The sequence below is a fragment of the Electrona antarctica genome, assembly GCF_951216825.1.
Source record: "Electrona antarctica genome assembly, chromosome: 7".
Classification (NCBI taxonomy): domain Eukaryota; kingdom Metazoa; phylum Chordata; class Actinopteri; order Myctophiformes; family Myctophidae; genus Electrona; species Electrona antarctica.
The window spans coordinates 58,610,460-58,635,746 of NC_136812.1; the positions used below are offsets into that span (position 1 = coordinate 58,610,460).

The 25,287-nt window shown below is 44.9% G+C and overlaps 1 protein-coding gene across 4 annotated transcripts in view; it reads right to left on the reverse strand.

The window, feature by feature from the left end:
* Positions 1-25,287, reverse strand: part of szt2 (SZT2 subunit of KICSTOR complex) — a 179,041-nt gene that overhangs the window by 82,930 nt on the left and 70,824 nt on the right. For all 4 annotated transcript variants that reach the window (XM_079506037.1, XM_079506038.1, XM_079506039.1 and 1 more), the window contains exons 30-45: positions 23,797-23,925; positions 22,856-22,985; positions 20,611-20,703; positions 17,362-17,434; positions 16,103-16,265; positions 15,360-15,616; positions 12,361-12,499; positions 10,600-10,716; positions 8,796-8,865; positions 8,154-8,339; positions 6,975-7,226; positions 5,388-5,673; positions 4,302-4,376; positions 3,853-3,997; positions 2,694-2,823; positions 1,810-1,930 (exon numbers count right to left, since the gene is read on the reverse strand). In XM_079506037.1, the coding sequence (XP_079362163.1) occupies positions 1,810-1,930; positions 2,694-2,823; positions 3,853-3,997; positions 4,302-4,376; positions 5,388-5,673; positions 6,975-7,226; positions 8,154-8,339; positions 8,796-8,865; positions 10,600-10,716; positions 12,361-12,499; positions 15,360-15,616; positions 16,103-16,265; positions 17,362-17,434; positions 20,611-20,703; positions 22,856-22,985; positions 23,797-23,925 (2,366 nt within the window). The remainder of the gene's footprint in view (positions 1-1,809; positions 1,931-2,693; positions 2,824-3,852; positions 3,998-4,301; positions 4,377-5,387; positions 5,674-6,974; positions 7,227-8,153; positions 8,340-8,795; positions 8,866-10,599; positions 10,717-12,360; positions 12,500-15,359; positions 15,617-16,102; positions 16,266-17,361; positions 17,435-20,610; positions 20,704-22,855; positions 22,986-23,796; positions 23,926-25,287) is intronic.

The following is a 25,287-nucleotide window of genomic DNA, read 5'->3' on the forward strand; positions in this document are numbered from 1 at the left end:
GTCTGTGGACAGACATCCACAATGTAACACGTTAGGGTCATAGTCTGTGGACAGACAACCCACAATGTCACATGTTAGGGTCATATTCTGTGGACAGACACCCACAAAGTAACATGCTAGGGTCATAGTCTGTGGACAGACATCCACAATGTAACACGTTAGGGAGGGTCATAGTCTGTGGACAGACATCCACAATGTAACACGTTAGGGTCATAGTCTGTGGACAGACATCCACAATGTAACACGTTAGGGTCATAGTCTGTGGACAGACAACCCACAATGCCACATGTTAGGGTCATAGTCTGTGGACAGACACCCACAATGTAACATGCTAGGCGGGTCATAATCTGTGGACAGACATCCAAAAATGATGCACATTAGGGTCATATTCTGTGGAGAGACACCCACAATGTCACACGTTAATACGTTCCGTGTCGCAAGCTGCGTTCACTTCACTTTAAGAGAAGGAGTTTGGGGCTCAACCATTATATTCAAGGAGTACACGTTGGGGTCTGTATTTATACGGACAAGGGAGAGAAATAATTAAGGTCATAAACACAGAGAGCTCGTTCGTGAATGGATGCAGGCGAGTTCATGGAGTTAGCACTTCCACAAATCAAGACAATGCGGAAGTAGAGCGTTATGTTGGATGCTTCAAATGCCACTGAGTTTATATACAGTGGTGGAAAGTAACTAAGTACATTTACTTAATAGCCGATCTGCAAACGTGTAGAGCGTAGAGCAGGGTTCCCCAATTAATTGTCCTCAAGGGCCATATTTTGACTAGGGTACCAGGCTGGGGGCCGAGAAATTGGGTTTTTTATTTAAATTCATTAATGAATTAAGCTTAGAATAGATGTAGAACAGTGGTTCTCAACCAGTGGCCCGGGGACCACCAGTGGTTTCAGGTGTCCCCAGCTAAATGATGGAGAGTTGCTAACCAAATGGACCCTTATAGATCTTTAACTCTTGAGAGTGTAAAATGAATTAATTTCCAGGTCAAGACCCCATTTGAAAAGATATGGCAGTGCTCTAGCAGTGATTCTCACCATTTTATCTCAATTTATTATAACTTATTTATTTATGTTTGGTTCCATTTGTACACTCTCTGAGTGCCAAAAGCCCTTGAAGATGATTAATAATAATGAATTGCATTTTTATAGCGCTTTTCTATGCACTACGTGCCTACTCAAAGCACGTTACAATGGTTCATTCATTCATTCATAAATTGGGAGGTGAAGCGGCAAACAGTCGACGCCAGCGTCCTCACTTCCCACATTCACACACCAATGGTGGCAAGCTCACACCGACCGACTCATTGGAGGCAATGCAGGGTTCAGTGTCTTGCCCAAGGACACTTCGACATGTGGACAGGAGGAGCCGGGATTCGAACCACCGACCCAGAGATCATTGGACGACCTGCTCTACCTCGTGAACCACAATGATTAAGGATTACTGTCATTGTGGTAATCTCATACTTCATATCGCACATACCATACCTGTAACTTTCATTAGCCCTAAAAACAATAATGGCCCGCGGGCAGCCAATTGGGGAAACCTGGCGTAGAGCTTAAAGATCTGCCATTTTCAAAATAAATGAGACATTCTGCATACCGAGTACTTCCCACTTTTGGTACATTCCGAGACCAATATACGTGTGTACTGTGAATTCCGGACTTTTACTTGTAACAGAGTGTTTACGCAATGCCGAATTGATACTTTTAATTAGGTAAAACATGTGAATACTGTTATTTTCCCACCACAATTATAGAACTCTATGATATTATAGCTTGAGAGGGATAGACTGACCGTCCGCAGTAGCCAGTCTCTGCCTGTAGAGGGACTCGTTCTTCCAGATATCCTCCTCGCTCTCTGCCACCAGCAGACTGTTACACTGATGACTGTCATGCAAGTCCTGGAGTAACAAACACTGCACACGCACACACACACACGCCCGTCGACACACACACACACGCCCGTCGACACACACACACACACACACACACACACACACACACACACACACACACACACACACACACACACACACACACACACACACACACACACACACACACACACACACACACACACACACACACACACACACACACACACACACACACACACACACACACACACACGCGCGCGCGCGCGCCCCCGTCCCCACACACACACACGCCCCCACACACGCCCCCACACACACACACACACACACACACACATACTTAAGACTCTGATAGTTGACTAATAACTAAGTCGACTAAATATCATAAGATTTTAGTCGACTAAATCTACAGTTGATTTAGTCGACTAAAATGTATTTTGGCGGGGCTTGATGACGTCGTAATGACTGATTTTACACTTGCTGAATATAGCCAATCTACAAGCCCACAATGTGTCGTGCTGTGACGCGTTGTGAGCTTGTAGATCTAATATTTTCAGCATGCAATCCAAGTGTAAAATGACTTATACTGGATCTCTTGTCCACTAGTCCCTTCCTAACATTTTTGTCTAACTATTATTTATTGAGAAAATTGTCAATATACGTATGTCAATATATTTAGTCTTAGTTTTAGTCATCATAGCTTAGTTTTTAGTTAGTTTCCATTTAGTTTTCGTCAGTGAAAGAAGGTAGTCGACGAACATTTTTTGTCATAGCAATTAGTCGACAAAATCAACATTGTATGTACCTGGTTCACTATTCGACAGATCTCTCCAATCTTCTGCACCACGGTCCGATGCAGGCTCAGACACTCATCCAACTCCTCTGCCTTCTTCTCAAACTCCTCTGCAATCTCTTCTTTTTCCTCCGTCAAATTCCTGCAGTCATACAAATAAAGATAAAATAAAAAAATAAACACGTAGTCAACTGTACAGCAATGCTGTCGGGTGGAAACTTTGGATGATGAAAAAACTGGAAACTTTCTGGAAATGGGAGAAAAACAAAAGATCCAATTCAGTTGTTAGTCACAAGCTTGTGTTAATCCTCTTCATTGGTCCAATGTTTGTAAAAAGCCACAACCACAATGTTCAATACGTTTAAGCGAAAAAAAGAAAGGTGTTCAAATGTGACCAGGTCTAGCAAAATGGTCCTCATCTCGCCTATAATGAAAAGGCAGAAAATCTAAAATAAACTTGATTTTTTTTTTTTTGTGATTTTCGTTTTTTTCATATTAACACAGTTGAATGTTGAAGAAGGTTTTCATTCCAACAGATTATTGATTTGGGCAAATTAAATATATACATTTATAAGTCAAAGTAGGCTAGCCAGCTCTAGGTGTTGAAATGTTGTGAACATTCAAAGGGGATTTTCTCAGCTTTGGGTAAAACGGCACAATCACTTTAAAATGGTCATATCTCCTTCAAATATTTTCCAATTTCATTGAATGATACATCATATGAAAGCTTACATTCTGTACTTTAATGATCTGTAAGAAACTGAAAAATTACTCTGGTCGAGATGAGGGCCTATTTGCCAGACCCGGTCACAAATGGAGGTGCAGACAAAGTTCAAAAAGTAGACTGGTGCTTCAAATATCAAAGGGACTAAAATGTTGCAGGTGGCGATCCTAGCACTCGAAAAAAAAAAATGAGGAGAGGAAGGATCTAAATAAAATCAAGGCACTTTATTACAAAAGTTAAAACGCCAACTCCATCAGTTGGCGTTTACCTCAGGGCAACTCCATGCCCTGAGGTATATATCTGGGTGTCCTTGAAATGAAATAGTTTGAGCACCACTGATATAGAAACACAGGTTTTTCAGAAAACTGTCAGGATTTAGAAGACACAATGTTTTTGTAGAATAGACCTCAGGTCTTTGTGTTATACATAAGTCAGTGAGTGCGTCACCTGGAATGGGAGTAGACCTCCACGCGGTCCTGGTGGATCTTGACGATGAGCCAGAAGTCGGGCATCAGGCGGGCTTGTCCCTCCTGCTCGTCCACCATGGTGGAGGAGCCGTCGCACTCAGAGTCACTGCTGCCACCGTCATAACCTGAACACGCCGCGCGCATGCACAAGTACGCGCACGCACACGCGCACGCACACGCACACGCACACGCACACACACACACACACACACACACACACACACACACACACACAGTAACAACATATTTACAGATGGGGGTCAGCAGCCAAATGGGGTCCTTGACATGAAATAGTTTGAGAACCACTGACATAGAAATATAGGTTTTTGAGAAAACTGTCAGGATTTGGAAGACATTTTGTAGACTCGTCCTCAGGTCTAAATGGGTTAATACCATAGTGATGCCATGCTGTGTGTACGGTCGTCTTACCCAGCATGTCAGAGTCCAGGCTGCCTTGGCTGGACACCACGCTCTGTACCCGACTGGGACGCAGCTTCCCACTACCTGGAGAAATACAAAAATATGAGTGGTGCTGTGTGTGTGTGTGTGTGTGTGTGTGTGTGTGCAACCCTAACCTAACCATAACCGCAAGCACGGGGCAGTGCATGTTCGAGCAGTTCCCACATGTCGGACTAATGCTCCGTCGGAATTACGTACGGATCCCCTGTGCTATTGTTAGTGGTAAGTGTGAAGCTCAACAGCTGTTACTGTAGCCCTTTAAGCTGCTCAACAGTGCCACCCGGCATGACCCGGGCAGAGTTGCAGCTGTCCATACTCGGACATACTGTACATAGGGACATAGGACAGACAGACACACTGTGGATTGGAGTGGCTAACACCACTCAAAACATGCACGCGCGATACATTCTTCTTTTGGTCTTTTTTTCTCGATTCATTTGAAATTAGTTGATATGCGTCCATGCCTTGGTTGTCCCACACGAGCCACCGTCGTCACCCGCTAAACAGACCAATAGCTGTGATTGGCCAGTGCAGTCACATGCGCCACCATGTGCCGACGTGCAACAGGACACATCACACCGCAGGGGAAAACGCTAAAACACGTGTTGTGGCGTCTCGACCCATTCAATTGTGGTTTGGGCTTAACCGATTTTGGGCGGGAACCCCTTTTGGTGTTTATAGCATTATGTTATACTTTAGCTATTGAAAAATAGCAGATCTACAAGCTTGTAGGTCTGCTATTTTTGAAAAATCGTGAAAATGTCAAATCTTTGAATATATATTCTTTCAGAGTTTCAGTTTACTACATATTTACAGATGGGGGTCGGCGGCATATTACATATAATCTTTGGGGTCCTTGACATGAAATATTGAGAACCACTGATATAGAAACACGAGGTTTTTCAGAAAAAGACATTTTAAAAATATATTTTAAAAATTCTGACGTCAGGCCTAAATGGGTTAAAAGGGCAGTGGAATCGGCATCAGCAGCTCTAGAAATGGGTTCAAATCGTTTCATATTAATCGGTCGAATCGATGGACTTTTCGAAGACTCACTCTGCGTGGCGGACTGTACGGACTCGGCCAGGCTGAGGGCAGACGGGGTCTTCGGGGGCGAGGAGGAGCAGGGGGGGTTTTCAGTACAGCAGTGCTCCGACGGTGGTGGTGGTGGGAGTGCTGCGGCGGCGCCTCCGGGGGGCTGGGGCTGGGGGAGGGGCACGTCCACCGCCATCGTGGCGTCCTCTGCCTCGCGCTTATTGGCGTCCGCGAACGCCTCCGTGGGTTTGGTCGGCTCGCCGCCAGGGTCCGCGTATACATCCACAGCACCCCTCTTGTCGTCAACCTGCAAATTTGCATGGAAGACAGGGGTGATTTTGACAGCACAATTTTGATGTCGTTTTTTGAGTCATCGCCTTTTGAATGACATTTCATTAAAAAAGGCCACTGCACCCCTCGTTGCAACCAGATCTTATTTTAATGATGTTTGGGAGACAAGAAACACTCTCCTGTGGTTGTTTGTGAAATATGTGTTTTTTAGATATTTTTGTATTTCAAAGTGCCAGTGATGTCACAGACACTGGTCATATCGTCTCAGTACGACAGCCCTCCCCCTCTCCACAAGGTGGGGTGAGTGCAGCAAAGGATTATGGTAATTGTAGTGATCCAGACAAGTGGTGAAGTGGCCCTTTAAAGCTGCTATAAGCAATAATATGTCCAAATTTTAATGACTTTTTCTTTTTTTTTCAGCCAGCAATGGGTAGAACGCTCCAAAAAAAGTCTCTGTGACACATCTAGGGGCTGCAATCTGCATTCAAAGATGTTCCTAGAAGCTTTGTCATTGGTTGAGAAAAACCCGGTCGCAATGACTAACCAATCAGGAAGTAGACAGGCAAATCGACCAATGACAAGGAAAATCTTTGAATGCAGACTGCGGCCCCTAGATGTGTCACAGAGACTACATTTTTGGGGGAGCGTTCTACCCATTGATGGCTGTCTGAATACAAAGAAAAAGAAAAGAAAAAAGGTCAATAAAATGTTGACATATTATTGCTTATAGCAGCTTTAAGTTTTAGTCACCTAAAATGCTTTAGTAGTAGTCTACCTTTAGTCGACTAAATGTCATAAGATTTTAGTCAACTACATCTACAGTTCTACAATCTACTAAAAATGGGTTTTGGGGCAGGCGTTGCTGACGTCGTAATATTTACACTTGCTTGCGCTCTGAAAATAGCAGCTCTACAAGCTCACAACGCACGTTGTGCCAAAGCCAAATATTCTGGGGGTCCTTGACATGAAATAAACCAAATTGGAAGACATTTGTAGAATCTGGTCCTCAGGTCTTAAAAGGATTAACCCATTTAGACCTGAGAACTGATTTAAAAAAAGCTTCTAAAATAAACTATGTTTCTATGTCAGTGGTTCTCAAACTACTTCATGTCAAGGACCCCAACAACTATGTGCATTTGGCCACCGACCCCCAACTGAAAATATATCGTTCCAGGCACCCCCCAGAAGCAAAGATTTGAGTTAAAAATGTTCGCTCTGAAAATACACCAAAAAGGGGTTCCCGGCTTCCCGCCATTGAGCATTATATGTTCCAATTCTATGGAAATAGGTTGAAATAGGTGAAATGCATGCGAGTACTTCTTCCACCACCGCCTCCGCGTCGAGTCCCGCCGTGTCCACGTCCATGTCCAGGACTGTCCCCGGTGCGGAGCAGCCGTCCTCGGCGCGTCCTCCGGGGGGGACACAGTGAGGACTGCTGCTGGCTGCAGGCTCGCACAGCTTCCTGGCTACCTGCATGCGGTGCGGGTGCATGCGGCTCAGGGACATGTAGTGGAAGTGGTCCTGTTCTCCGTTCAGCACGTAGCCCGAAAACGCCACCCGCCGGAACTCCTGTGGAGAGAGAGAGAGAGAGAGAGAGAGAGAGGCACACGTTGGTTAACACGACTAGCAGACTACATGTATTCTTGTAAAGTGTTTTGAAATTAACTTTTGTAGCGCGTGTTGAAATTAACACTTAAACCTCCAGGGTGGAGTGTGTGTTCAACCCATTTAGGCCTGACGTCGAATTAAAAATGTATTAAAAATGTAATAAAAAATAGGTATTCAGTTAGGTATTTCAGTTTTCTGAAATACCTATGTTTTATCAGTGGTGCTCAATATTTAATGTCAAGGACCCCAAAAATGATATGTAATTTGGCCTCCGACCCCCATCTAAAAATATGTTGATCCAGGGACCCCCCCAGAAGCAAAGATTTGAGTTAAAAAAAAACAAAAAAACAACAACCCAATGCCCCATTCAATTCAATTCAATTCATTGAGGGCTTATGGTAGGGGAAATAGCCAATAATGCACTTTTGCACAAAATAACACCTGGACACTATGGAATTCTCCTTTAACCCATTCTGGGCGCGAACCCCTGTTGGTGTTTTAAGCATTATGTTATACTTTAGCTATTCAAAAATAGCAGATCTACAAACTTGTAGGTCTGCTATTTTTGAAAAATCGTGAAAATGTGCCTGAAATCTTTGAATATATATTGTTACAGAGCGAGTTTTTCACTCAAATCTTTGCTACTGGGGAGGTCCCTGGAACAACATATTTTCAGATGGGGGTCGGTGGCCAATTACATATACTTTTTGGGGTCCTTGACATGAAATATTGAGCACCACTGATACAGCAACATAGGTATTTCAGAAAACTGTCAGAATTTAGAAGACATTTTTAAAATTTCGACGTCAGGCCTAAATGTGTTAAAACACTAAAGGGGGTTCCCGCCCAAAATGGGCTCCAAACCTCCAGTGTGGAGTTAGAGCTCACCTGCTTGAACCTCTCCAGGGACTGCTCGGGACCAAAGACAAACTGCAGAGGGACCACCTCGCAGTGGCAGCGCGGCCGGCCGCTGGACTGCAGCACGTGGTTCGCCACCTTCTGCAGCGTGGAGGCCGTGATGGAGCGAGAGTGACGCAGCGCCGACACCATCTCGTCCTCCAGTAGCCATCGGATCTGGCACGCACAAAAGGATGCACACGCGAGCGTGCACGGACGGACGGACGGACAGACAGACAGACAGACAGACAGACAGACAGACAGACAGACAGACAGACAGACAGACAGACAGACAGACAGACAGACAGACAGACAGACAGACAGACAGACAGACAGACAGACAGACAGACAGACAGACAGACAGACAGACAGACAGACAGACAGACAGACAGACAGACAGACAGACAGACAGACAGACAGACAGACAGACAGACAGACAGACAGACAGACAGACAGACAGACAGACAGACAGACAGACAGACAGACAGACACGTTTCTATCGGCTGGAAATACTGAATGCATCTTTTAACAAACTGCCCGAGAAGTACCTGCTACCTCAATGACTATTCCTTACCGAGGGGTATAAGTGATATGTAATTCACTTAATTGTTTTTGTTAGATATTCAAACTCACCTCATCCATTGTAGCCAGCATGGCTAACTTGTGGGGTGCTGGGAGTTTGGACAGGGGGTCTCCGGATATCCTGCAGATAGAATTCAACAAGTTATTCTGTTGTCCAACATATTGAAATTAGCTGGTTGTAGATCTGCTATTCTATTCATTATTATTATTATAACTTACTTACTACTATGTATGTATGTATGTATGTATGTATGTATGTATGTATGTATGTATGTATGTATGTCCTTGACATGAAATAGTTTAACCCATTGAGACCTGGAACACATCCATGTCACGTTAGCGTTTAACCACATTAACCATTAACCCATTTTGGGGCGGGAACCCCTTTTGGTGTTTTAAACATTGTTATAATTTAGCTATTGAAAAAAAGCAGATCTACAAGCTCATAGCGCGCCACCGAGTGGCGCGCTATGAACTTGTAGGTCTGCTATTTTTGAAAAATCGTTAAAATGTGCCTCAAATCTTTCCGAAAATTGTCATGATTTAGAAAAATTTTGAATATGATTTTTTTAAATTTCGACGTCAGGCCTGAATGGGTTAAGAACCACGGAAACTGTCATGATTTAGAACTCAACGGTTTTGGCTGGGGACCCCCGGAAATCTTATCTTACATGTTGGATCCACTGCTGCTTTCACATGTTGACTTCCACCACTTCCGACATCAACAGCCCACGTAAACTTTCCAAACTACTTTCGCTGTGCACACGAGCACGAGTGTGTGTGTGTGTGTGTGTGTGTGTGTGTGTGTGTGTGTGTGTGTGTGTGTGTGTGTGTGTGCAAACTACTTTCACTGTGCGTGTGTGTGTGTGCAAACTACTGCTGTGTGCGCGCGTGCGTGCGTGCGTGTGTGTGTGTGTGTGTGTGCAAACTACTTTCGCTGTGCGCACGTGTGTGTGTGTGCAAACTACTTTCACTGTGTGCGTGTGTGTGTGCAAACTACTTTTGCTGTGTGCGCGTGCATGTGTATGTGCGCGCGTGTGTGTGTGCAAACTACTTTTGCTGTGCGCACGTGTGTGTGTGTGTGTGTGTTTGTGTCAGCACGTGTGTACTGTGCAACACGAGATACAACTGTCTTGAAGCTATGAGTTCTCTCAAGCCAAAGCTCTGCATTTGTAAGCATCTTTCATGTTATACTACTTTTTTATTCAAGTTGAAATATATCAGAACGGTTAAGGACTATAAATAATAAATAAATACTGAAACCAGATATAATCATTAAGGAAAGTGTATGCATGCACTATGTGTACTATGTAAACTATGAAAATTTCCATTTTCCAGCCAGCTGGACAATTTTTTTTTTTTTAATCATTTGGGGACCCCCCGAGGGGTCGCGACCCCCAGGTTGAGAACCCCTGATTTAGAAGACATTTGTAGTATCTGGTCTAAGTAGGCATGTAACGATATATCGTATATCGATATATATCGATATTAATCCCGACGATATGAATCGATTTAATAACATTTAAAAAATCGATTAAAAAAAAAGTGAGCTTTAATAATGTCCATCATATTCAAGTGCTTTTGGAGAGAAATGAGACACTTTCAGTAGTAGAGCACTGTAGAGGGGAGCTGTGTGTGTCTGTGACTGTGCCCAGGTGATGTTGATGCTCATTATAAATAAAAAATATGTGAAAAAAGCTCGGGGGGGAAGATAAATTATATAAAAGAAAACAAAATTCGTGAAAAATCGCATCGTGAGTGTGTATTGTGTGAGTTGAGTGTATCGTTGCATGCCTAGGTCTAAGGTATTAATGGTCTAAGGGCATCTATGAGTTGTAGGATGTGTGTTCCTTACGCCTCCATGGCCTCTCCCTTCAGCTGGTCCAGAGTCCCCATCAGCTCGTCGTCAGAGCGGTAGGAGGAGGGCTGCCCCGGAGAGCGGTTCAACGACACGCTGCTCTCCGACGTGTACCTGCAACAGACACAGAACACGGTGGTGACGTGTACCTGCGACAGACACAGAACACGGTGGTGACGTGTACCTGCGACAGACACAGAACACAGTGGTGACGTGTACCTGCGACAGACACAGAACACAGTGGTGACGTGTACCTGCGACAGACACAGAACACAGTGGTGACGTGTACCTGCGACAGACACAGAACACGGTGGTGACGTGTCCCTGAGACAGACACAGAACACGGTGGTGACGTGTACCTGCGACAGACACAGAACACAGTGGTGACGTGTACCTGCGACAGACACAGAACACAGTGGTGACGTGTACCTGCGACAGACACAGAACACAGTGGTGACGTGTACCTGCGACAGACACAGAACACAGTGGTGACGTGTACCTGCAACAGACACAGAACACAGTGGTGACGTGTACCTGCGACAGACACAGAACACAGTGGTGACGTGTACCTGCAACAGACACAGAACACAGTGGTGACGTGTACCTGCAACAGACACAGAACACAGTGGTGACGTGTACCTGCGACAGACACAGAACACGGTGGTGACGTGTACCTGCGACAGACACAGAACACGGTGGTGACGTGTACCTGCGACAGACACAGAACACGGTGGTGACGTGTACCTGCGACAGACACAGAACACGGTGGTGACGTGTACCTGTGACAGACACAGAACACAGTGGTGACGTGTACCTGCGACAGACACAGAACACAGTGGTGACGTGTACCTGCGACAGACACAGAACACGGTGGTGACGTGTACCTGCGACAGACACAGAACACAGTGGTGACGTGTACCTGCGACAGACACAGAACACAGTGGTGACGTGTACCTGCAACAGACACAGAACAGTGGTGGAAATGGGTTAACGAACCCATTTTGGTGTTTTAAGCATTATGTGATACTTTAGGCCAGGGCTATTCAACTGGCGGCCCGCAGGCCAAATGCGGCCCGCGGAGCGCCCCCTAGTGGCCCTTGAAATAATTTTCAAAAAAAAATTGTGCGCGATATATAAAGTGCTAGATTATCATAATGACTAATCCTAAATTAAATTCTATCATATTCAAGGGCTTTTGGAGAGAAATTAGACAGACTCCTGCAGAGTGTGTGTGTGTGTTTGTATTTTCAGCTAGTGCTCGTTGACGCTCGTTCTATCAAATAGGTCTATATCACGCTGTGCTCATACTGTGCACTTAATGTATTAGCCTACATAAATCTTTGTGTTTGAACACAAAATGCACAAGCTGATCTGCTATTTTTTTTAAATTCGTAAAAATATGGCGCAAATCTTTGAATATAGGCTATATTCTTTCAGAGTGAACATTTTTAACTCAAATCTTTGCTTCTGTGGAACAACATATTTTCAGATGTGGGTCGGCGGCCTATTACGTATATTTTTGGAGGTCCATCACATGAAAATGTTTAAGAACGACTGACATAGAATGTTTTGTATGTGTCTATGGAGTTAACATTACTCTAATAGACCCCCAGGTGTTTTGCATGTGTCTATGGAGTTAATAGTGTCGTTAGAATATTGAAGTAGCTGCCATACAAGATTGAAACGCTATCCCCCTCCCCCCACCCCCAGGTGCATACAAAACGATCAGTCCCTAAAGTGTGCATGTGTTTCACTCACCTGTTGTGGTGGAAGTCAGAGGCCATGGCCTCAATCTCCAGAGGCAATGTGAGCACAAAGATGTCTAGAGTGACGGACAGCTCGTTCAGATCCACTGACTGGAGACTGTCGCTGTTCTCCAGACACGATATGACTTCCCCTGCGAGGACAAGCAGTCGTTACACGCACGCCCAACGTTAACTGAAACCTATTCTGTGAAGTCTCATACGTCCAGGACGGCACATCTTACAATTAGACGTCAATGAACTCTTTTTTTCCCCAAGTCCGCATATATACGGACGTCGACGCTAGGTGGCGTCATATCCCAGGTCTGTATATATACGGACGCCGACGCTAGGTGGCGTCATATCCCAGGTCCGTATATATACGGACGCCGACGCTAGGTGGCGTCATATCCCAGGTCCGTATATATACGGACGCCGACACTAGGTGGCGTCATATCCCAGGTCCGTATATATACGGACGTCGACGCTAGGTGGCGTCATATCCCAGGTCCGTATATATACGGACGTCGACGCTAGGTGGCGTCATATCCCAGGTCCGTATATACGGACGTCGACGCTAGGTGGCGTCATATCCCAGGTCCGTATATATACGGACGCCGACGCTAGGTGGCGTCATATCCCAGGTCCGTATATATACGGACGCCGACGCTAGGTGGCGTCATATCCCAGGTCCGTATATATATATATATACATACCCCAACCTTAGAGTATATATTAAAGATGGAGTGCCACACTTTGTGTATTTTTCCAGTTGTTCATGTGTCTATGAGGGGACAGTACTTCATTAGACACCCTGGAGTTGTTTTTATGTGCAATGGTGTATTAACTTTGTATTTAGGGTTTCTTCCTGGAGGCTGAACCCTTGACAGTCAACCGGGCCAATGAAATAAACAGTAATATAGTGACACCACACTATCAGCCCCTCCCATAACCCCTCCACCACCCACCAGGCAAACCAGGCATACTTAATGAACTGGTGGGCGTGTCCACATAAAAGCATGATTTTAACAAATACTGTACACTTTTTGTAAAAAGTTCTTCCCCCTTATATTGTAATAATACCTGATGATCATGTTTTAGGGTGGAAAAAAATCGTGGCACTCCATCTTTAATAGAGACGGCACTGGATTTCTCCTCCCATCCACTTGCATTAAGTTTCTCAAAAGCGCATGAGGCGATTTCACTCCTCCTTCTGGGTAGGAACAGAGTGCATTCTGGGATGGATTGGGCCAAACACATGAACGCGCTGGCCGTTGACTATCATTGCGCAATGATAGTCAACGGACCAGCTTTGGCCCAGCGCTGCAATAGCAAATTCGGCCACTATGTCCATTTCGCCTCAGGGTTTCCTCCGGGTGCCGTCTCTATTAATATATACTCCCCAACGTATACTCCGTCTATATAATGGTTGAGTCCTACGGAAGCTTTTAACATTGGTCCAGTTGCTATAGCAACGCCCCACCATTCCAACTATGGGATTGCAAATATAATCTCAGTGCAAACCAGTTGAAAGGAGGATTTTCAAACCTCTATAAGTCGGACTCCATAAGTCGGAATCCACCAGTCCTTGGTGGATTTTCTGCCATCCACATTTCGGATTTAATTTGTGCTTTTGTACCGCGAGTCCGCCGCCATGTGAAAGCTTCTGACGAAAGGTTAACAGTGTGTGCTTGTTCCAATGATACTAGAGTGTGTGTAGAGGGCGGGGGGGGGCGGGCAAACTTTGTCTTTTAACCCATTTAGACCTGAGATCAGATTCTAAAAATGTCGTCTACATCCTGACAGTTTTCTGAAAAAGCTATGTTTCTACAGTCGTTCTTCGATTTAAAAAAAATAGCAGACCTACAAGACGTACAAGCTCGTAGCGCGCCACCGAGTGGCGCGCTACGAGCTTGTAGATCTGCTATTTTTCAATAGCTAAAGCATAACATAATGCTAACACCAAAAGGGGTTCCCGCCCAAAATGGGTTAAAGTGAACGCGTATGCTGGCACTGGGAACTGGGGTTTATGCTAACAGCTAGTGGTAGAGAGAGAGTTAGAGTTAAAGGACCACGTCACCACTTTTCAACATAGCATCATATAATTGGTCCTCTAATGTTCATGATAAATTGCCGCAATAATTTTTCTACTCGGTCTGTGTCTCATAGGAGGGCTGTGGGCAGTTCAGAAACCCGTCCACCCGTGACATCATCGAAGAGGAATCCAAGGTAATAGAAACGGCAGGCTTTCTATTCCTGAAAGGTTGCAATGCGATAATGGAAGCCATCCTTCTCACGATAATACAAATCTAAATATACATATATCTTTTTTTAAATCTTTAGTCGACTTAAATCTTATGATATGTAGTCGACTAAAACTAGACTAAACACTAAAACATTCCGGGTGACCAAAATGTGACCAAGACTAAATGAAAACTATTCAAGAGACTAGGACTAAAACTATGAAATCTAAATTCACTGTCAAAAACAACACTGGTACTGTACTATAATACTCACCCAGACACGTGGGCAGGGTGTGCACTGTACTGTACTGTACTGTACTGTACTGGGCAGGGTGTGCACTGCACTGTACTGTACTCACCCAGACACGTGGGCAGGGTGTGCACTGTACTGTACTGTACTGTACTGTACTGTACTGTACTGTACTGTACTGTACTGTACTGTACTCACCCAGACACGTGGGCAGGGTGTGCACTGTACTGTACTGTACTGTACTGTACTGTACTGTACTGTACTGTACTGTACTGTACTGTACTGTACTGTACTGTACTCACCCAGACACGTGGGCAGGGTGTGCACTGTACTGTACTGTACTGTACTGTACTGTACTGTACTGTACTGTACTGTACTGTACTGTACTGTACTGTACTGTACTGTACTGTACTGTACTGTACTGTACTGTACTCACCCAGGCAGGGTGTGTACTGTACTGTACTGTACTGTACTGTACTGCACTGCACTGCACTGCACTGCACTGTACTGTACTGTACTCACCCAGACACGTGGGCAGGGTGTGCACGGGCATGGACCCGTGGCAGCTCTTGACGTTGACGGAGCAGGTGAGGTGCAGGAACAGCGGCGGCATCTCGGCGCTGTGGGCGTCCATCAGTGCCGCCGTGTCTCCGGGCAGGCTGTCTCCCTCCAGGACGCTGAAGGAGGAGTCCTCCTCGTCGTCGTCCTCGTCGCAGCAGCCACCGCCGCGGTTCACCGTGGCGTTGGAGTCGGAGCGCGACCAGTGTTGATTCCGTCGGCTAAAAAAACGTGACCAAAAAAACAGAAAAAAAAGTCTGTCGACTATACCTTGTAAAAGGAAAACCAAATGAGATCTAAGCAAAGGATGGCTAAAACTAAGACCAAAATGTATTGACAATTTCCGTCGACAAATACAAGCTAGGCTAAAATGTTAGGGTGAGACTAGTGGACGAGAGATGTGGTATAAGTCATTTTACAATTGGTTTGCATGCTGGAAATAGCAGATCTACAAGTCCACGTGTCGCACTGCGACGCGTTGTGAGCTTGTAGGTCTGCTATTTTCAGCAAGTGTAAAATCAGTCATTATGACGGCATCAAGACCCGCCAAAATACCTTTCAGTCGACTAAATTAACTGTAGATTTAGACGACATTCAGCCGGATCAAACTCGACTAACACTAAAACACTCCGGGTGACCAAAATGTGACTGAAAGCTATTCAAGAGACTAGGACCAAAACTAAAAATCTGTCCAAATCAACACTGACCCAGACTCCTCCATCTTGGCCGTGTCCCCCTCCTCCTCCTCCTCCTCATCCTCCTCCCCCCCCTGGCTCCCCCTGGAGGAGGCGGTGGGGGCGGGGGGGTCCTGGTACATCACCTCCAGGTCCGTGTCGCTCTCCGTCACGATGCTGCAGCCGTACGCCGTTTCTGTGGTGGAGGAGGAGATGACACAGGCGGCGTATACAGTCGTTTTGTTTGTTTTTAGTTATTTTGTCTTTCTTTGAGCTGCGCACACGTGTGTGTGTGTGTGTGTGTGTGTGTGTGTGTGTGTGTGTGTGTGTGTGTGTGTGTGTGTGTGTGTGTGTGTTAAAGTAACAACAGAAACCATAAGTACCATAAGCCAGGGGTTTTCCTACTCTTCAAACTCGTATGCCTCAGCCGGGCCTACTACCATAAGCCAGGGGTTTTCCTACTCTTCAAACTGGTAGGCCTCAGCCGGGCCTACTACCATAAGCCAGGGGTTTTTCTACTCTTCAAACTGGTAGGCCTCAGCCGGGCCTACTACCATAAGCCAGGGGTTTTCCTACTCTTCAAACTGGTAGGCCTCAGCCGGGCCTACTACCATAAGCCAGGGGTTTTCCTACTCTTCAAACTGGTAGGCTTCAGCCGGGCCTACTACCATAAGCCAGGGGTTTTCCTACTCTTCAAACTGGTAGGCCTCAGCCGGGCCTACTACCATAAGCCAGGGGTTTTCCTACTCTTCAAACTGGTAGGCCTCAGCCGGGCCTACTACCATAAGCCAGGGGTTTTCCTACTCTTCAAACTGGTAGGCCTCAGCCGGGCCTACTACCATAAGCCAGGGATTTTCCTACTCTTCAAACTGGTAGGCCTCAGCCGGGCCTACTACCATAAGCCAGGGGTTTTCCTACTCTTCAAACTCGTATGCCTCAGCCGGGCCTACTACCATAAGCCAGGGGTTTTCCTACTCTTCAAAACTGGTAGGCCTCAGCCGGGCCTACTACCATAAGCCAGGGGTTTTCCTACTCTTCAAACTGGTAGGCCTCAGCCGGGCCTACTACCATAAGCCAGGGGTTTTCCTACTCTTCGGACACCGTCAGAGTACACTGTGTGCCCGCACACTTATATATATGCAGCACAATAATCAACCTCACGCCATTTGATATGGAACTTTTCGAAGGTCTGAATGTCATGTTTTCAGTCATTCCCATCCATTGTATGTCATGCTACTCAGCTAAATGACATTCAAAATAAACACAGCTAAATCATATGAAGAGTGACTCACCGTCTTCTGTAGCTGGCTCAGCTTCTGACACCACCTCATCAGTGGGTCTCCAGTCCTCCCCGTCAGAGTCCTCCTGTGGAAACAACACACTGGTAAGCCGTTGGATGCCGAGGACCCCCAACATTGACATGCATTTGGCCGCAGACCCCCGTCTGAAAATATGTTTTACCAAAGGACCTCCAGAAGAGATGATTTATGCTTATTGACTATTTTTGTATAGACAAAGTATTAATAAAGTGGTTAACAATCTGGGTGCCGGTGAATTCAGATTTTTCGGAATAAAAGGCGCTAGAGGGCCAAGCAAATGAGGTACATTTTACGCCTTCCATTCCCCCCCCCCCCCCCCCCCAAAAAAAAACGGGAGGTGAAATCTTCCTTTACTACATCGGTGTCGTAAAACTGATCTCTCTTTATTAGAGGTAATATTCTAAACAAGACGCATGATGAAGTCAGAAATTAGGACAGAACATCGACCTCATTATCAATCTGTACGGAGGCAGCTTAGATTCAGAGTAAATAGGTTTGTCGGGCCGTAAACCAAGGACTATTTAAAGAGGACGGGAAGCGAAGACCGTACGGTGGACTCCATGTTGCTCCCTGGAAGGAAAGAAACATGCGCAGTTGAGACAAGGAAGTTGTACATGACAAATCATAGATATGGCACAAATGGCCCAGCAGATGGCGTGATGCCACTGAAAGGAGAGATGCTTGTACATATCACGTCACGTCATTGCATTTTACCTTTTATATTAACGTTTTAACAGCAAGTGGATAAGTAAGTCCCAGCATGGATCATCACACAGACAGTAATGTTGGTCGGACTTGACATGATATACAAGCTCTCCTTTCAGTGGCATCACACCATCTGCTGGGCCATTTGTGCCATATCTATGATTTGTCATGTACAACTTCCTGGTCTCAACCAAGGACTGTCTAAAGAGGACGAGACGCGAAGACCGTACGGGTGACGCCATGTTGCTCCATGGTGCTCCATGGAAGGAAAGAAACATGCGCAGTTGAGACGGAAGCTGAACGCGGAAGTGTTGGCTGCATATAGCCCATTGCGCATGTTTCTTTCCTTCCATGGAGCACCATGGAGCAACATGACGTCGCCCGTACAGTCTTCGCGTCTCGTCCTCTTTAGACAGTCCTTGGTCTCAACTGCACATGTTTCTTTCCTTCCATGGAGCAACATGGAGTCCACTGTACGGTCTTCGCTTCCCGTCCTCTTTAAATAGTCCTCGCCGTAAACCAAGGACTATCTAAAGAGGACGAGACGCGAAGACCGTACGGGCGACGCCATGTTGCTCACATGGTGCTCCATGGAAGGAAAGAAACATGCGCAGTTGAGACCAGGAAGTTGGACATGGCAAATCATAGATATGGCGCAAATGGCCCAGCAGATGGCGTGATGCCAAAGAAAGGAGAGATGCTTGTACATATGTCACGTCCGACCAACATTACTGTCTGTGTGATGATCCCTGCTGGGACTTACTTATCCATTTGCTGTTAAAACGTTAATATAAAAGGTAAAATGCAATGACGTGACATGATATGTACAAGCATATCTCCTGTCAGTGGCATCACGCCATCTGCTGGGCCATTTGTGCCATATCTATGATTTGTCATGTCCAACTTCCTGGTCTCAACTGGGCATGTTTCTTTCCTTCCATGGAGCACCATGTGAGCAACATGGCGTCGCCCGTACGGTCTTCGCGTCTCGTCCTCTTTAGACAGTCCTTGCCGTAAACCAGGAAGTGAATGGCAGCAAAACAGCTCCGGGATGGCATTGCCTACCAACGTCCGCCGTCATAAAATGGATTTTAACAATCCCGTTTTATATCGATATAAAAGACCTTAACCCATTTAGATCCGAGGACGATTCTACAATCTACTATTTTCTGAGAAAACCAGGTTTCTGTCAGTGGTTCTCAAACATTTTCATGTCCGCCGCCGACCCCCATCTGAAAATATGTTGTTCCAGAAGCAAAGATTTGAGTTAAAAATGTTCATTCTGAAAGAATATATATTCAATGGGTTGCGCCACATTTTCACGATTTTTCAAAAATAGCAGATCTACAAGCTCGTAGCGTGGCACTGCTATTTTTCAATAGCTAAAGCATAACATAATGCTTAAAACACCAAAAAGGGTTCCCGCCCAGAATGGGTTAAGACGTGTCCACACGTCCCAGCCAGGCACCCCGTGGTTTTATTTTGATAGTTTATTTTGATTTGATCAACTTTAGCTGGGGACCCCCTGACAAGATAATGGAAATGATTGTGACGATTATGCAGAAAAGCAGTGCAATTAGGTGACTATGTAATAATTGTGACACACACACACACACGCACACGCACACGCACACACACACACACACACACACACACACACACACACACACACACACACACACACACACACACAGCCTGTGGAGCGATGCGATCGGTTTTGATATCAATAATCTCCGTCCTATTAAAGGGGAATTTCTCCCTAAACCTTTTTTTTTTACAAAAGTAAGTTGATAATTATGTATATTGACAAAATGTTTTATTTAAAAATAAATAAAGATATAGGGGAGCTGGGGCTGGGGCTGAAGCTGGAGATGCTGCTGGGGGGGTCTAACGCTAGAACTCCTATTCAATCGCGCAATTGTTTTTTTGTTTTTTGTTCACATCTGGTGATGATGTGACAGCAACTAATGTTCTCAAACTCTGCCCGAACCCGACCAGGCCCGACCCGCCGGGCCCAACAAATTATGCTAATTAGTCGGGCCGTGCCGAGCCTCGGGCTCGGTGATTTTCCGCGATTTTGTTCTTTTTTTAAGAGTGTTATTATAATAAAAATAGCAATTCTGTTATTTGTGTAATGTGATTGTGTATACATGTATGTATTTATTATGAAGAGGGCTGCGCTAGGCGATTCACTTGTGACAGGAGGAGGACTGGAGGCGGGGCGGGGGTTGCATCACACTGGCATTTCAGACTCAGAGGCCTCGTACACACATGTCAAACCACGTGACTTCCATTGGAAAAGCATTGAGCCTGAGGCGGCCATGAAACACACACACACACACACACACACACACACACACACACACACACACACACACACACACACACACACACACACACACACACACACACACACACACACACACACACACACACACACACACACACACACACACACACACACACACACGTTGGTAGTAAGAAAAATACGGGGGGGGGGGGGGGGGTTAAATGCACCTCCTTCTTTGATGATGGCGGGCAGTAGAAGAAGTAATGTGGATTGGATGGCACCGTCTTGAAATAGTGAGCTCCAATCTGCATGAACTTGTCCTGTTGAACACATCATGAAGACATCAGCCATTGTCATGGTTTTACCGATCAGCAGGTGTTACCGATGACACAAATTAAGGCTCTGTTACATTTAGTGTGAATTCTCGTTCTCAAACCCTTTTATTTTTATTGCAAGGACCCCCATAACTCTGAAAGTGTACAAATGGAACCAAATGGACCCGTATTACACCCGTACCCGTACCCGTTTCCAGTGAGCCAACATGCACAATAGCAGCACCCTGACTCTGTGTGACCGGAATGGAACAGAGCCTTCATTAGTATAGCATATTAGTGCTCACCTCCCTGATCATGAAACAGTTTGAGAAGCTAGAACTTGTGGCTAAAACCGAGAGCCTACTAGACCCTCTTCAGTTTGCATATAGGTGAGGCAGGGCCGTCCAGGATGCAACTGCCACTCTACTCAACCTACTTTATAAACATCTGGAAGGAAGTGAAAGTCATGTCAGGCTGCTTTTTATTGATTTGTTTCATCAGCGTTCAATACGATCCAGCCCCACGTTCTGGTAGAGAAACTAACTAACACCTTCAATCTAGACCCATGTCTGGTGGGCTGGATCCTTGACTTTTTGACAAAATAGATCTCAATGTGTAAAGGGTTAATGAGACATTGTCCAGCCTTCTGTCCACATCCACTGGTTCGCCTCAGGGCTGTGTTCTTTCTGCCCTCTGACTGATGACTGTTGCAGTAGTCACGGCAACAGATTCCTCGTCGATTACGGTGATGACCCACGTGGCCATGGGCAGGTCATGAATGATTTCCTCTTCCGGTGCAGCGATGTCTTCCTCGAAAACTTAACATCTCAAAAACGAAAGAGATCTGTATCGATTTTAGACGTACCTCCCGGTCCTACTCAGAACAGTGTCATCCAGGGCCAGCCAGTGGAAATCATACCCAGTTATAAGTATCTTGGCACGATTATCGATAATAACTTGACATTTGATGCAAACGCCGACATGCTGTGCAAGAAGGGCCAGCAACGCCTTTACTGCCTAAGAAAGATTGGCTAGGTGTCATTGACAAAAGCCTGATGAAACTGTTCTATAGTGCCTACATACATTCCGTCATTTATTTATCCTGTATATATGTTGGTATGGTAACCTCGTTATCAAAGACAAAACTTTCCCTGGGAGAATTGCAATTGAAGTGAAAACTGCTTCTAAAATTACTGGCATCCAATTTGGAGAGCCTTGATTTAGACAGCTGCTCAAAAAAAGCCCTGTCCATCTGCTCAAATAGTGCCCACCCACTCAGTTCGGAGTATATGTGACCAGATTTGACTGAGAGCCTGCCATCGCGCAAATTCCAGCTTTTCACCAGAGGAGAAAAACGTTTGTTTCTCTTTCCAAAATGAGTTAATAGCACAGACAGACTCTTCACATACTAGAGCATGTCTGAAATAAGTGTGAAATCGACATGTAAATATGAAATAAACATGTAGCTAGGTGTAATGTTAGAGACCACAGAAGTGAACCTTTCAAGCCTGTTTTCTCAACTCAGTGTTTTCTGCAAGACATTACTCTATAAGCCATGTCTCCAAAACTGGTGGGTCAAACTGAACAACCAATATGTCAATTTGAAGCTATGATTCCCTGCTTTCATACTGTATGACATGAAAAAAACGCTGCCGGAAGTAGGTAAAAAAAAAAAGAAAAAAAAAAAAGTGATGATGGTGATGATGATGAGGATGATGTTTTATGATGATGACACTTTATGATGCTTCACTTTGTACTGTACTTGGTTGGCTACTCTATTATTTTCTTATCCTTTTCATCAATTGCATAGATGTGCTCATGCCATGTCACATGTCTGTTGCCGTTTTGTACAGCTTTTACCTTTCAAACCGCTACGAACTGCTGTAAATCAAATCGCCCTCTGTGGACATTAATAAAGAACTTGAATAAACAAGATAAATTGCATCTGAGCCAGTCTTTTAATTTGGAGTGCCGAATTTTGTATGAGTAAAGTTATTTTCAAAGCTGAGCACCCACTGCCTCAACCAAGGGCAGTTTCCCGAAGAAGCGCACCCAATTTCCCATCTTTACCTTCATTAGTATCATCGGTAACACCTGTGAAGGAAGTAGTGAAGCGGCCCAAGTTCTTAGCCCATTGGTGCTGGCTTTCCAGCAGTACCTGGATGATCTTGTGCAGGTCTGGACACACTTCACACTTGTGCTGTGTCTGGAGGAGAGACAGGGGGAAGTCAGACGCCTTCACGGTCATCTTGGGCTCGTCCAGCATGGGTGGAGATGACGCGTCCACACTATAGGATCACAGAACACACAGAAGAACAAGTGGTGGATAGTGTTGACTTTGTCGACTAAAACTATGACGAAAAATGTCCGTTGACTACCTTTTTTTCCACTTGGAAAAACTAAATAAAAACAAATGTACGGTGACTAAATATTTTGACATTTTTGTCAACAAATACAAACTAGACTAAAATGTTTAATAGGGAGGGACTAGTGGACAAGATATCCAGTAGAACTAAAAGACAAGTCATTTTATGTTTGGTCACATGCTGAAAATTAGCCGATCTACAAGCTCACAACGCATCGCAGCGCAACACGTGACCTTGTAGATTTCAGCATGTAGTGTAAAATCAGCCGTTATGACGACATCAAGGCACGCCAAAATACATTTTAGTCGACTAAATCAACTTAAATCAACTTTAGACTTTAGTCGACTAAAATCTTGTGATATTTCGTAGACTAAAACTAGACTAACACTAGAACAGTCGAGGTGACTAAAATGTGACTAAAACTAAATGAAAACTATTCAAGAGACTATGACTGAAACTAAAATTTGCTGTCAAAATCAACACTGGCAGAAGCCCCTTACTGTATATTCTAACTTTTTGTGTTTTTTCTTTTTTTTTAAATTAACGTCCTACTTGGCACAACGTGACACGGTTTGAGCGCGTAGTTACTGCTACTTTTGCTATTTTTGTGCAAAAAAAGTTCAAAAGCGCAATTCAAAAAGGTGCAATTCCAAGTGCGTTTCCAAAAATGGAAAATAGCTAGGCATTCTTATATCGATATAAAGCGCCTTAATGAAGGCCAAAACCAGCGCACCTGGGTGACGAGGTAACGGCGGGCCTCTTTGCGCGCCACTCGTCTTCCGTTTCTTCTCCGATGAGAAACGTAGGAGGGGTCTTCACGGACGTCTGTACCGCTACTCTCTCACTGCGCTCCTGGAAGACCCTGAGAATAATAATAATAATCAGTGGCGTGCACAGATAGACACTAGGGGGTGCTAGAGCACCCCCTGCCCTTTTGAAAAAAAAAGAAAAAAAAACTTATTTTTTTCTTCTTTTTTTTTGATTTTTCAAAAATAGCAGACCTACAAGTTCATAGCGCGCCACTCGGTGGCGCGCTATGAGCTTGTAGATCTGCTATTTTTCAATAGCTAAAGCATAACATAATACTAACACCAAAAGGGGTTCCCGCCCAAAATGGATTAAGGCAACCGGCCGGTTCCACGCGCTGCACAAGGTGCCCTTTTTTAACTTGAGCACCTGCCCCTCTAAATGTCTGTGCACGCCACTGATAATAATAGTAACCTCGTTAGTTTATTTTCCTCTGCTTAATAATCCCATTTAGGGCGGGAACCCCATTTGGTGTTTTTAAGGATTATGTTATACTTTAGCTATTGAAAAATAGCAAGCTCATATACGAGCTTATAGATCTGCTATTTTTGAAAAATCGTGAAAATGTGGAGCAAATCTTTGAATGTATATTCTTTCAGAGCGAACGTTTTTAACTCAAATATTTTCTTCTGGAGGGTCCTTGAAACAACATATTTTGAGGGTCCTTGAGCACTAGCCTGGCTAATAAGCCAGACTAATATCACACAACACTGTCGCGGTATATTAGTCTGGGCTGGCTCCACTTGGATTTCATTTCCCGGGGGGCGGGTTCAAACATTTTCTCTTTGACGCAATTGGTCAGAGCTACTGTCAGTCAAAAGTCTCAAGCATTGAACGTCACTGTACCAAAGCCCATATTGCATACCGTGTCCCGATTGGTCCGACCTGTTCTCGGTTGTAGGAAAGAGGCGTGCTACTGAGCCTCGCCAGACCGTAATCCGCTGGTAGCCAAATTTTTTTTGCCAACGGCTGATTCGGTCTGGTTTATTAACCAGGCTACTTGAGCACCACTGATACAGAAACATGACGTTTTTCAGAAAATGGTCATGATTTAGAAGATTTTTTTTTAAATGTTGACGTTAGGCCTAAATGGGTTAACCCATTTAGACCTGGAACACATCCATGTCACGTTAGCGTTTAACCACATTAACCATTAACCCATTTTGGGGCGGGAACCCCTTTTGGTGTTTTAAACATTTAGCTATTGAAAAATAGCAGATCTACAAGCTCATAGCGCGCCACCGAGTGGCGCGCTATGAACTTGTAGGTCTGCTATTTTTGAAAAATCGTTAAAATGTGCCTCAAATCTTTCCGAAAATTGTCATGATTTAGAAAACTTTTTTTTTTTGAATTTCGACGTCAGGCCTGAATGGGTGAAAGTCAGCGGGTCCTCTCGTCTGATCTCACCAACGACCTC